At 36.8% G+C, this 13,609-nt stretch overlaps 1 protein-coding gene across 1 annotated transcript in view; it reads left to right on the top strand.

Moving 5' to 3' along the window:
• The window catches only part of LOC130242011 (cGMP-dependent 3',5'-cyclic phosphodiesterase), a 52,634-nt gene that overhangs the window by 4,589 nt on the left and 34,436 nt on the right, over positions 1-13,609 (top strand). The window contains exons 3-4 of the mRNA XM_056474033.1: positions 4,127-4,274; positions 9,805-9,857. Coding sequence (XP_056330008.1) covers positions 4,127-4,274; positions 9,805-9,857 — 201 coding nt within the window. The remainder of the gene's footprint in view (positions 1-4,126; positions 4,275-9,804; positions 9,858-13,609) is intronic.

Below are 13,609 nucleotides of genomic sequence, written 5' to 3'. Positions count from 1 at the left end.
TTCTTCCCCATTCTGATGCTCACTTTGACCTGCAGCAGATCGTCTTGACCATGTCTACATGCCTAAATGCAGTGAGCTGCTGCCATGTGATTGGCTGATTAGAAATTTGTGTTAGCGAGCAGTAGGACAGGTGTACCTAATGAAGTGGCCGTTGAATGTGTGTATGTAAAATAATTTGTATTATACATAAATATTTATATTTATTTATACAAACAAATTCTGCATATGCAAAATTACTATTTACAAAACACAAGTCTGAATTGGAAGAGGAGTTTACATCTCATTATTCATACTTTAATCTTGTAATTCTGACTTTTTTATTTTTATTAATGTATATATTCATAAATACACACACATACTGTACATAAAATTAAAAACATCTAAAAGAAATATACATTTATATATGTATTTATATATATATATATTTTTTTTTGTCATATATAAATATTTATATAAATGAATATAAATGTATATAGACAGTTAACATTAAAGTTACCATTTAATGTGAGTTATAAAGTTGAATCTAATCTAAAATCTAATCTTATCAATATCGCAATAATCAATATCAGTTTTTATGATAATGACAATTTGAAATGGTAATATTAAGCATCATAAAATTTACCATGGTTTACTATGAAACTGGTAATTATGCGTGACAATACAGATATCTTTGTGTGGTTTAAATGAAGCGCAGTGTGTTTTCTACAGTTTCTGCTAGTGATCAAACGCCTGCCGTGTTTCAGACGGAGGAATGAAAGCGAGCCTGTCGTCCTCCATTATCTGCGTTTGCCCTTGTGTGTGTGTGTGTGTGTGTGTGTGTGTCGCTCCAGAGAAAAACATCCCGAACATGACAGGGAGAGAGAGGAGAAATAAAACACAACTGAACAGCCAATAAATCTGAGGGCCATTTAGAACCGGACAGCGTTATTTGCCCTTTCATAAAAATAGATGTGAAGATCAGGAAAAGGGATTGAGATTCAATTTCTGTCCGAACAGATCAAAGCACTCAGTTAAGAGATGAAGTTTATTCCCCGATTCCTGCTCTCAGCAGTTTTACATTAAAATGTGTTAGCTTGCGTCGCTTGTTTTCAGTACAGTTCGTATTCTTAATGGTTATCAAGCGTATTGAAGTTGCTTGTGTGTTTTGATATAGTAACATACATTAGTTTTATGTTTCACTGGCTGTAGTTAAAACTAGCTTATATTTAGGAACATTTTTGTCACTTTTTTTTTTTTTCAATTTAAGACTTTTCTTTTGTAATTAAAATCTTGCAATTCAGACTTTTGTCTTGTAATTCTAAGTTTCCATGTTGTAATTCAGACTTTTATCTTGTAATTCTGAGTTTACCTCTCAAAATACAGACTTTTATCTTGTATTTTTGAGTTTACATCTCGTAATTCAGACTTTTATCTTGTAATTCAAATTTTTTATTTTGTAATTCTGAGTTTACATCTTGTAATTCTGACTTTTATCTTGTAATTTTAAGTTTTCATATCACAGTGCAGACTTTTACATCTTGTAATTCTGAGTTTACATCGAGTTTTTCAGACCTTTGTCTTGTACTTCAGATTTATTTAGTAATTCTGAATTTACATCTCGTAATTCAGACACTAATCTTGTAATTCAGATTTTTTTGTAATTCCAAGTTTACATCTCATAATTCAGACTTTTATCTTGCAATTCTGAGTTTACATCTCGTAATTCTGAGTTTACATCTCGTAATACAGACTTTTATCTTGTAATTCAGATTTTACATCTCATAATTCAGACTTTTATCTTGTATTTCTGAGTTTACTGCTCATAATTCAGGCTTTTATCTTGTAATTCTGAGTTTACATCTCGTAATTCTGACTTTTATCTTGCAATTCTGAGTTTACATCTCGTAATTCTGACTTTTATCTTGCAATTCTGAGTTTACATCTCGTAATTCTGACTTTTATTTTGTGATTCTGAGTTAACTGCTCATAATTCAGACTTTTATCTTGTAATTCTGAGTTTACATCTCATAATTCTGACTTTTATCTTGTAATTCTGAGTTTACATCTCATAATTCTGACTTTTATCTTGTAATTCTGAGTTTACATCTCGTAATTCAGACTTTTATCTTGTAATTCTGAGTTTACATCTCATAATTCTGACTTTTATCTTGTAATTCTGAGTTTACATCTCATAATTCTGACTTTTATCTTGTAATTCTGAGTTTACATCTCGTAATTCAGACTTTTATCTTGTAATTCTGAGTTTACATCTCATAATTATGACTTTTATCTTATAATTCTGAGTTTACATCTCGTAATTCAGACTTTTATCTTGTAATTCCAAGTTTACTGCTCATAATTCAGACTTTTATCTTGTAATTCTGAGTTTACATCTCACAATTCTGACTTTTATCTTGTAATTCTGAGTTTACATCTCACAATTCTGACTTTTATCTTGTAATTCTGAGTTTACATCTCATAATTCAGACTTTTATCTTGTAATTTTGAGTTTACATCTCATAATTCAGACTTTTATCTTGTAATTCCAAGTTTACAGCTCATAAGTCCGACTTCTATGTTGAATATTCTGAGTATACATCTTATAATTCAGACTTTTATCTTGTAATTCTGAGTTTACATCTTATACGCTTATTTCACGCGGCCGCCATTTTAAAGACCTAAAGCGAGGCTGCGGTGGGAAGAAACCCGGAAGTATAGGGCCAGCACTGTAAACATTGCAGTAACATGCTGTGGACTGCAAACCTCCAGCTGTTACCGAGATTTCAAAATGCAGAAATGGTGTAAACATCGCTTTAATATCATTCAGTAAGTTTAATTTAAACAATTAAAAAGCAATTTAGCATCAAACAACATCACAATCTCTGTAAGAGTAATATGCTCAAGTGTCCTCCTATAGGCTTCAGTTCATGGCAACAAGTAAACACCGTGGGGACGCTTCCCTGCTTCAGCCTATGTAACCCGGTGAGTGATAAAACACTGCAGTCCTCTGTAGCACACCCTCGTGTTGTCTGTAATAGTGTTATCGCGGTACTGAAGTTTTAAAACAGTCTATTTCCCGCTAGCATTGAAACGCCGCTGAGCGCGGATGACTTGACTGGTCTTTACGGCTGCTTCGCGCTCCAGTCTCCGTGCATCTGTGTTTGCACTCAGTTTACCGCTCTTCACCCAGTGCAAACACAGATACACGGAGACTGGGGCGCGAAGTAGCCGTGAAGACCAGTCGAGTCATCAAGCAGATCACTCGTCTGTGTTTGTGCTCGGTAAACAGCGGAGGGTGAACTGATGACCTTCTCGGCCAATCACAAGCATTTCTGTTGAGCACGTGAATACAATGGCAAATCAGCGCTGTTTTAAGAAAGCCATCAACAGTGGCTTAAATGTTAGCGGGAAATTGACAGTTTTTGTTTTAATTCAGTAACGTGACAAGTCTAATATAGTGAAAGAATCAGTATATTAACTCGAGTTTGATAAAAGGTGTCTAAAATGTGTGTTTGGGAAAGAAAATGTTAGCTAACTAGTGCCATTTCCCTTAACTTAGCTGAAAATGAGCTCTGATATGCCTTTTTATTTTCACCATTTATACAGAACGGACCTTCGGGTCACTCGGAAGGTGGTGAAATGATAAATTTGTGTCACTGTCTCTTCGCTGATAAGATATACAGCAAGCTACACAACGTTCCAATGTAACTCCCAATGATACTTCCGGGTTTCTTCCCACCGCAGCCTCGATTTCGCTTTTAAAAATGGCGGTCGCGTGAAATCAGTCTATACAGACTTTTGTCTTGTACTTTAGATTTATTTAGTAATTCTGAGTTTACGTCTCGTAATTCAGACTATTATCTTGTAATTCAGATTTTTTTTGTAATTCTTAGTTTACATCTCATAAATCAGATTTTATCTTGTAATTCTGAGTTTACATCTTGTAATTCAGATTTTTTTATTGTAATTCTGTTTACATCTAGCAATTCAGACTTTTATTTTGTATTTGTGTTTTTCTTGTCATTCTGAGTACATCTTGCCATAACTTGTATTTTGTAACTTGTAATTTGCGTGTGTGTGTGTGTGTGTGTGTGTGTGTGTGTGTGTGTGTGTGTGTGTGTGTGTGTGTGTGTGTGTGTGTTATCAGCTCACTGTGGCCTGTAAGCGAGTCAGAAATGTTCAGAGGTTCTCCAGTGCTCCACATGCTCAATCCCACAATGCACCAGTGGAGGCCAAACCCAGTCCACCAACGAACGACTACAGAGAACTGGACCGCAAGATCCTGCAGCTGTGTGGTAAGAAACACACACATAAATACACACACACACACACACACACATTTAGAATAATGCAAAAGACCCTAGTGATGCCCTAGAAACCACTTAATTATAGCAGAAATACACAAAAACTACTTAAAACAACCCAGCAACCATCTAGAGATGCCCTAGCAAGTTAGAAGAAACGTATAACTCACAAATGCAATGCCCTAGTTTAAAAGTTTTATAGACCCTAGCAACCTCCTGGTGCTCTAATAATCACTTAAAAGTCATAGCAGAAGTGCAGTAATACTGCTGAAAATACCCTAGCAACTACTCTAAAGACCAAAGCAGCCAATTAGTGTTACCCTAGTGTTAATACACTAGATATACTTAAAACACCCTAGCAACCACCTAGTGATGCCATAGAAACCAATTAGCATCAATGCATTAAACCTCCTCAAAAGTCCCTAGCAACCAACATGTGTCTCTAAAACGGCTCAAAAGACCTTAGCAACCCCCTAGTTACTCCCTAACAACCACTTAGAGCACATGGCAGCAATGCACTAAAACACGTCAAAAGACCCTAGCAATGGCCTAGTGTTGCCCAAGCAAGCACTTACAACTCATAATTGCAATGCACTAAAACTACTAGGTGCCTACCAACCACCCAGTGATGCCCCAGCAACTACTTCAAACACATTGCAGCAATGCACTAGAAACGACCCATAAGACCATAGCAACCACCTAGTGATACCCTAGCGGCAATACACTAAATCAACTTAAAACACCCTTATAAAACACCTAAACAACTTATCAACTACCTATTGATGACCTAGCAACCACTTACAACATATAGTGGCAATGCATTAAAAACCACTCAAAAGACCCTAGCAACCAACTAGTGATGACCTAGCAACCACTTTAAAAAAGCACAAAACATTAAAACTCCTTAAAACTACCTAGCAACCACTTAGAACACATAGCAGCAATGAAAAAAAACCAGCCAAAATACCATAACGACCACCTAGCAACCACTTAAATTTCATAGTTGGAATGCACTAAAACATCTCAAAAGACCCTAACAACCGCCTAGTGATACACTAGCAACCACTTACAACTCATAATTGCAATGCATTAAAACTGCTTAAAAGACCCTTGCAACCACCTAACGATACCATAGCAACCACTTACAGCTCATAATTGCAATGCACTAAAACTTCTCAAAAGACCCTAGTAACCACCTAGTGATACCATAGCAACCACTTACAGCTCATAATTGCCAGGCACTAAAACTTCTTAAAAGACCCTAGTAACCACCTAGTGACACCCTAGCAACCACTTACAACTCCTAATTGCAATGCACTAAACTGCTTAAAAGACCCTAGCAACCAGCTAGTGATACCCTAGCAACCACTTACAACTCATAATTGCAATGCACTAAAACTGCTTAAAAGACCCTTGCAACCACCTAGTGATACCCTAGCAACCACTTACAACTCATAATTGCAATGCATTACAACTTCTCAAAAGACCCTAGTAACCACCTAGTGACACCCTAGCAACCACTTACAACTCCTAATTGCAATGCACTAAACTGCTTAAAAGACCCTTGCAACCACCTAGTGATACCCTAGCAACCACTTACAACTCATAATTGCAATGCATTAAAACTTCTCAAAAGACCCTAGTAACCACCTAGTGACACCCTAGCAACCTCTTACAACTCATAATTGCAATGCACTAAAACTGCTTAAAAGACCCTAGCAACCACCTAGTGATACCCTAGCAACCACTTACAGCTTATAATTGCAATGCACTAAAACTTCTCAAAAGATCCTAGCAACCGGCTGGTGATACCCTAGCAACCACTAACAACTCCTAATTGTAATGCACTAAACTGCTTAAAAGACCCTAGCAACCACCCAGTGATACCCTAGCAACCACTTACAACTCATAATTGCAATGCACTAAAACTGCTTAAAAGACCCTAGCAACTGCCTAGTTATACCCTAGCAACCACTTACAGATTATAATTGCAATGCACTAAAACTTCTCAAAAGACCCTAGCAACCGGCTACTGATACCCTAGCAACCACTTACAACTCCTAATTGTAATGCATTAAACTGCTTAAAAGACCCTAGTAACCGCCTAGTGATACCCTAGCAACCACTTACAGCTTATAATTTCAATGCACTAAAACTTCTCAAAAGACCCTAGCAACCGGCTAGTGATACCCTAGCAACCACTTACAACTCATAATTGCAATGCACTAAAACTGCTTAAAAGATCCTAGCAACTGCCTAGTTATACCCTAGCAACCACTTACAGCTTATAATTGCAATGCACTAAAACTTCTCAAAAGACCCTAGCAACCACCTAGTGATACTCTAGCAACCACTTACAGCTTATAATTGCAATGCACTAAAACTTCTCAAAAGACCCTAGCAACCACCTAGTGATACCCTAGCAACCACTTACAACTCATAATTGCAATGCACTAAAACTGCTTAAAAGACCCTAGCAACTGCCTAGTTATACCCTAGCAACCACTTACAGCTTATAATTGCAATGCACTAAAAATTCTCAAAAGACCCTAGCAACCGGCTGGTGATACCCTAGCAACCACTAACAACTCCTAATTGTAATGCACTAAACTGCTTAAAAGACCCTAGCAACCACCTAGTGATACCCTAGCAACCACTTACAGCTCATAATTGCAATGCACTAAAACTGCTTAAAAGACCCTAGCAACTGCCTAGTGATACCCTAGCAACCACTTACAGATTATAATTGCAATGCACTAAAACTTCTCAAAAGACCCTAGTAACCACCTAGTGATACCATAGCAACCACTTACAGCTCATAATTGCCAGGCACTAAAACTTCTTAAAAGACCCTAGTAACCACCTAGTGACACCCTAGCAACCACTTACAACTCCTAATTGCAATGCACTAAACTGCTTAAAAGACCCTAGCAACCAGCTAGTGATACCCTAGCAACCACTTACAACTCATAATTGCAATGCACTAAAACTGCTTAAAAGACCCTTGCAACCACCTAGTGATACCCTAGCAACCACTTACAACTCATAATTGCAATGCATTACAACTTCTCAAAAGACCCTAGTAACCACCTAGTGACACCCTAGCAACCACTTACAACTCCTAATTGCAATGCACTAAACTGCTTAAAAGACCCTTGCAACCACCTAGTGATACCCTAGCAACCACTTACAACTCATAATTGCAATGCATTAAAACTTCTCAAAAGACCCTAGTAACCACCTAGTGACACCCTAGCAACCTCTTACAACTCATAATTGCAATGCACTAAAACTGCTTAAAAGACCCTAGCAACCACCTAGTGATACCCTAGCAACCACTTACAGCTTATAATTGCAATGCACTAAAACTTCTCAAAAGATCCTAGCAACCGGCTGGTGATACCCTAGCAACCACTAACAACTCCTAATTGTAATGCACTAAACTGCTTAAAAGACCCTAGCAACCACCCAGTGATACCCTAGCAACCACTTACAACTCATAATTGCAATGCACTAAAACTGCTTAAAAGACCCTAGCAACTGCCTAGTTATACCCTAGCAACCACTTACAGATTATAATTGCAATGCACTAAAACTTCTCAAAAGACCCTAGCAACCGGCTACTGATACCCTAGCAACCACTTACAACTCCTAATTGTAATGCATTAAACTGCTTAAAAGACCATAGTAACCGCCTAGTGATACCCTAGCAACCACTTACAGCTTATAATTTCAATGCACTAAAACTTCTCAAAAGACCCTAGCAACCGGCTAGTGATACCCTAGCAACCACTTACAACTCATAATTGCAATGCACTAAAACTGCTTAAAAGATCCTAGCAACTGCCTAGTTATACCCTAGCAACCACTTACAGCTTATAATTGCAATGCACTAAAACTTCTCAAAAGACCCTAGCAACCACCTAGTGATACTCTAGCAACCACTTACAGCTTATAATTGCAATGCACTAAAACTTCTCAAAAGACCCTAGCAACCACCTAGTGATACCCTAGCAACCACTTACAACTCATAATTGCAATGCACTAAAACTGCTTAAAAGACCCTAGCAACTGCCTAGTTATACCCTAGCAACCACTTACAGCTTATAATTGCAATGCACTAAAAATTCTCAAAAGACCCTAGCAACCGGCTGGTGATACCCTAGCAACCACTAACAACTCCTAATTGTAATGCACTAAACTGCTTAAAAGACCCTAGCAACCACCTAGTGATACCCTAGCAACCACTTACAGCTCATAATTGCAATGCACTAAAACTGCTTAAAAGACCCTAGCAACTGCCTAGTGATACCCTAGCAACCACTTACAGATTATAATTGCAATGCACTAAAACTTCTCAAAAGACCCTAGCAACCGGCTACTGATACCCTAGCAACCACTTACAACTCCTAATTGTAATGCATTAAACTGCTTAAAAGACCCTAGTAACCGCCTAGTGATACCCTAGCAACCACTTACAGCTTATAATTTCAATGCACTAAAACTTCTCAAAAGACCCTAGCAACCGGCTAGTGATACCCTAGCAACCACTTACAACTCATAATTGCAATGCACTAAAACTGCTTAAAAGATCCTAGCAACTGCCTAGTTATACCCTAGCAACCACTTACAGCTTATAATTGCAATGCACTAAAACTTCTCAAAAGACCCTAGCAACCACCTAGTGATACTCTAGCAACCACTTACAGCTTATAATTGCAATGCACTAAAACTTCTCAAAAGACCCTAGCAACCACCTAGTGATACCCTAGCAACCACTTACAACTCATAATTGCAATGCACTAAAACTGCTTAAAAGATCCTAGCAACTGCCTAGTTATACCCTAGCAACCACTTACAGCTTATAATTGCAATGCACTAAAAATTCTCAAAAGACCCTAGCAACCGGCTGGTGATACCCTAGCAACCACTAACAACTCCTAATTGTAATGCACTAAACTGCTTAAAAGACCCTAGCAACCACCTAGTGATACCCTAGCAACCACTTACAGCTCATAATTGCAATGCACTAAAACTGCTTAAAAGACCCTAGCAACTGCCTAGTGATACCCTAGCAACCACTTACAGCTCATAATTGCAATGCACTAAAACTGCTTAAAAGACCCTAGCGACTGCCTAGTGATACCCTAGCAACCACTTACAGCTCATAATTGCCATGCACTAAAACTGCTTAAAAGACCCTAGCCACCGCCTAGTGATACCCTAGCAACCACTTACAACTCCTAATTGCAATGCACTATACTGCTTACAAGACCCTAGCAACTGCCTAGTGATACCATAGCAACAACTTACAACTCCTAATTGCAATGCACTATACTGCTTAAAAGACCCTAGCAACCACCTAGTGATACCCTAGCAACCACTTACAACTCATGATTGCAATGCACTAAAACTGCTTAAAAGTCACTAGCAACCTTCAACCAGTGAGTTTTTCTCCTTCAGTCTGCTGTGGTCAGGTTGTAATGTGTGTGTGTGTGTGTGTGTTGTGTGTGATTGACAGGTGAGCTGTATGATCTGGACGCCTCCTCTCTGCAGCTCAAAGTCATCAACTACGTGAGTAAAAAGTTTTCTGTGATAAAGAGCTGCTTTGAAAAGAGAAGCCGAGTGACTTTTCTGCCGCCGGAGCAGAATTGATCTGTTTTCCTCATTTACAGAAGCGAGGGCCTTGTGTTTTTATATATGATGAAGGTCGCTGGCTCTTATTTACGGGCCCAGACTTAGATAAGAGTGTTTTAAAGAAGCTCCTGCTGAAGGTCAGAGTGTTTCCACTGATCTACAGTCCCTCTGGACGCTTATTATATTACAGCAACGCAAAAAGAAGAGAAGAGAAGCGCTTACAGAGCAATTAACCTCAAACACAGGCAAAGTCATGAGTCCAGCATACTGTCATTATTCTCTCTGTGCTGGGATTAAATCAGCTCTTCCTCTGATCAGCTGATTGCATATATTTATTCATTAGGCAGACATTTACATTTATTCATTGAGCAGACGCTTTTATCCAAAGCCACTTACAAATGAGGATAAACGAAGCATTTCAAATCAACAGAGACTGCAGAACATGCTTTACTTACATCTTTTACTTTACTTACTTACTTAGCGTTTTGAGTCTGAAAATGTATTACTGTTATTAATAATATTATTATTATAGACTTTCTGTCCTGTTTCTACCTTAAATATCTGAGCAGAAACATTGTCATTTCAAAAATTATACATCAAAATCAACAGTTTTTCCTTAAAACAAGCAAGATAATCTGCTTATTTAATCTATTCAAAAGACCCTAGCAACCACCTAGCAATGCCTTAGCAAACACTTAGAAAACATAGCAACCATGCATTTAATCAACTCAAAACATCTTAGCAACCACTTAACGGTACACTAGCAGCTACTTAGAAAACATAGCAACCATGCATTTAATCAACACAAAACATCTTAGCAACCACCTAACAATGCCCTAGCAACCACTTAGAAAACATAGCAACCATGCATTTAATCTACTCAAAACATCTTAGCAACCACTTAACGGTACACTAGCAGCTACTTAGAAAACATAGCAACCATGCATTTAATCCTCTCAAAAGACCTTAGCAACCACCTAACAATGCCCTAGCAACCACTTAGAAAGCATAGCAACCATGCATTTAATCAACACAAAACATCTTAGCAACCACCTAACAATGCCCTAGCAACCACTTAGAAAACATAGCAACCATGCATTTAATCAACACAAAACATCTTAGCAACCACCTAACAATGCCCTAGCAACCACTTAGAAAACAAAGCAACCATGCATTTAATCTACTCAAAACATCTTAGCAACCACTTAACGCTACACTAGCAGCTACTTAGAAAACATAGCAACCATGCATTTAATCTACTCAAAAGACCTTAGAGACCACCTAACAATGCCCTAGCAACCACTTAGAAAACATAGCAACCATGCATTTAATCAACACAAAACATCTTAGCAACCACCTAACAATGCCCTAGCAACCACTTAGAAAACATAGCAACCATGCATTTAATTTATTCAAACGACCTTAGCAACCACCTAACAATGCCCTAGCAACCACTTAGAAAACATAGTGACCATGCATTTACTCCCATCTAAAAGACTTTAGCAACTACCTAACAATGCTTTAGCAACCACTTAGAAAGCATAGCAACCATGCATTTAATACACCCAGAAGACCTTAGCAATCATCTAGCAATACCCTAACAACCATTTAGAAAACATAACAACCATGCATTTAACCCGCTCAAAAGACCCTAGCAACCACCAAGTGATACCCTAGCAACCACTTAGAAAACATAGCAACCATGCATTTAATCCACTCTAAATTCCTTAGCTACCCCCTAGTGATACCCTAGCAACCACTTAGAAAACATAGCAACAGTGCATTTAATCCACTCATAAAACCTTAGCAACCCTCTAGCGAGACCCTAGCAACTACTTAGAAAACATAGCAACCATGCATTAAATATGTTCAAAAGGCCTTAGCAACCACCTAACAACACCCCAGGAACTATTTAGAAAACATAGCAACCATTCATTAAATCCACTCGAAATACTTTAGCAACCACCTAGAGATACCCTGGCAACCACTTAGAAAGCACAGCAACCATGCCTTTAATCCACTCAAAAGACCTTAGCAACCATCTAGCGATGCCCTAGCAACCGCTTTGAAAACATAGCAACCATTCATTTAATACACTCAAAAAAAAACCTTAGCAACTACTTAGCGATACCCTAGCAACCACTTAGAAAACATAGCAACCATGCATTTAATCTACTCAACGAACTTAGCAACCCTCTAGCGATGCCCTAGCAACCACTTAGAAAACATAGCAACCATGCACTTAATACACTCAAAAGACCTTAGCAATCCTTTAGTGATGCCCTAGCAACCAATTAGAAAACATAGCAACCATGCATTTAATATACTCAAAAGACCTTAGCAACCCTCTAGCGATGCCCTAGCAACCTATTAGAAAACATAGCAACCATGCATTTAATACACTCAAAATACCTTAGCAACCATCTAGCGATACCCTAGCAACCGCTTAAAAAGCATAGCTACCATGCATTTAATCCAAACAAAATACCTTAACAACCACAAAGTAATACCCTAACAACCAATTACAACACATACCAAATATATGCATGATTTAAATATGTAAATTTCTCTTGGGCTAATGTTCAGTGTTTTCTGTAGTTATAATAAGGTGTGTGTGTGTGTGTGTGTGTGTGTGTGTGTGTGCGTGCGTGCGTGTGTGTGTGTGTGTGTGTGTGCGTGTGTGTAATAGACAGAATGACGCAGTAAAGCGACACACACGAACAGCAGAAGCAGAAATGAAAGTAAACGGCAGACGGATCTGACAGCCCGATATTAAATCAGACATTAATACAAACAAATGCAGTGTGCAGAGAGAAGCGCAGTGACGCCTCTTTACCTTCTGCAGGATTTATCTGGAGAGACAACATTCATTTCTCACACCAGCAATTCATAAAATGTTTCCTCTTAATTCAGACTGAATGGCGTAATGTAATCATATCAGTTCAGGGATTATTGCCTTCTGGAGATGAAACTGTGCTCGGTGATAATGCAGAAAGGGGTTACGATTTTAACACACACACAGGCACACAAGTTTGTTGAGGTCATGAGGGTCAACAGGAAAATGTTATTTTATTTTATTTTATTTTATTTTATTTTATTTTATTTTATTTTATTTTATTTTATTAGTCTTGTAATTGGTCAAATAAAATAATAAAATAAATAAAAATAAAAATTGTAATGATTAAATTAAATTAAATTAAAAATTAAAAATAAAACACTAAACAAAATGAAAAATTAAATTAAAACTAAATAAAATAAAATTAATTAAAATTAAATAGTAATAATAATATTAATTCAATAATTAAAATTTTAAATAATTAAAATTATTAAATAAATTTAAATAAATATTAATAATAATAATTCAATCATTAAATTAAATCAATGCTAAAAATAATTTTAAAAAACTAAAGAAAATTATCAAATAAAATAGATTAAAATAAGATTAATAGTTAATTAAATAAATTAAATACTAAACAAAATTACAATAAATTAAAATAAATCTAAAATAAATAAAATAATAAAATAAAATAAAAATATAATAATTAAATCAAATTAAAAATGAAACGCTAAACAAAATTATTTTTTAATTTAAAAAATATTTAAAAATTAAATTATATAATAACTTATCCAATTAAAATTATAAAATAAAATAAAATAATAATAATAATAATAATTCTTCAATTATTAAA

Source organism: Danio aesculapii, chromosome 15, assembly GCF_903798145.1.
Source record: "Danio aesculapii chromosome 15, fDanAes4.1, whole genome shotgun sequence".
Taxonomy (NCBI): Eukaryota; Metazoa; Chordata; class Actinopteri; order Cypriniformes; family Danionidae; genus Danio; species Danio aesculapii.
Note: the sequence above shows the minus strand (reverse complement) of the source record. Positions and strands in the feature narration are given on the sequence as shown.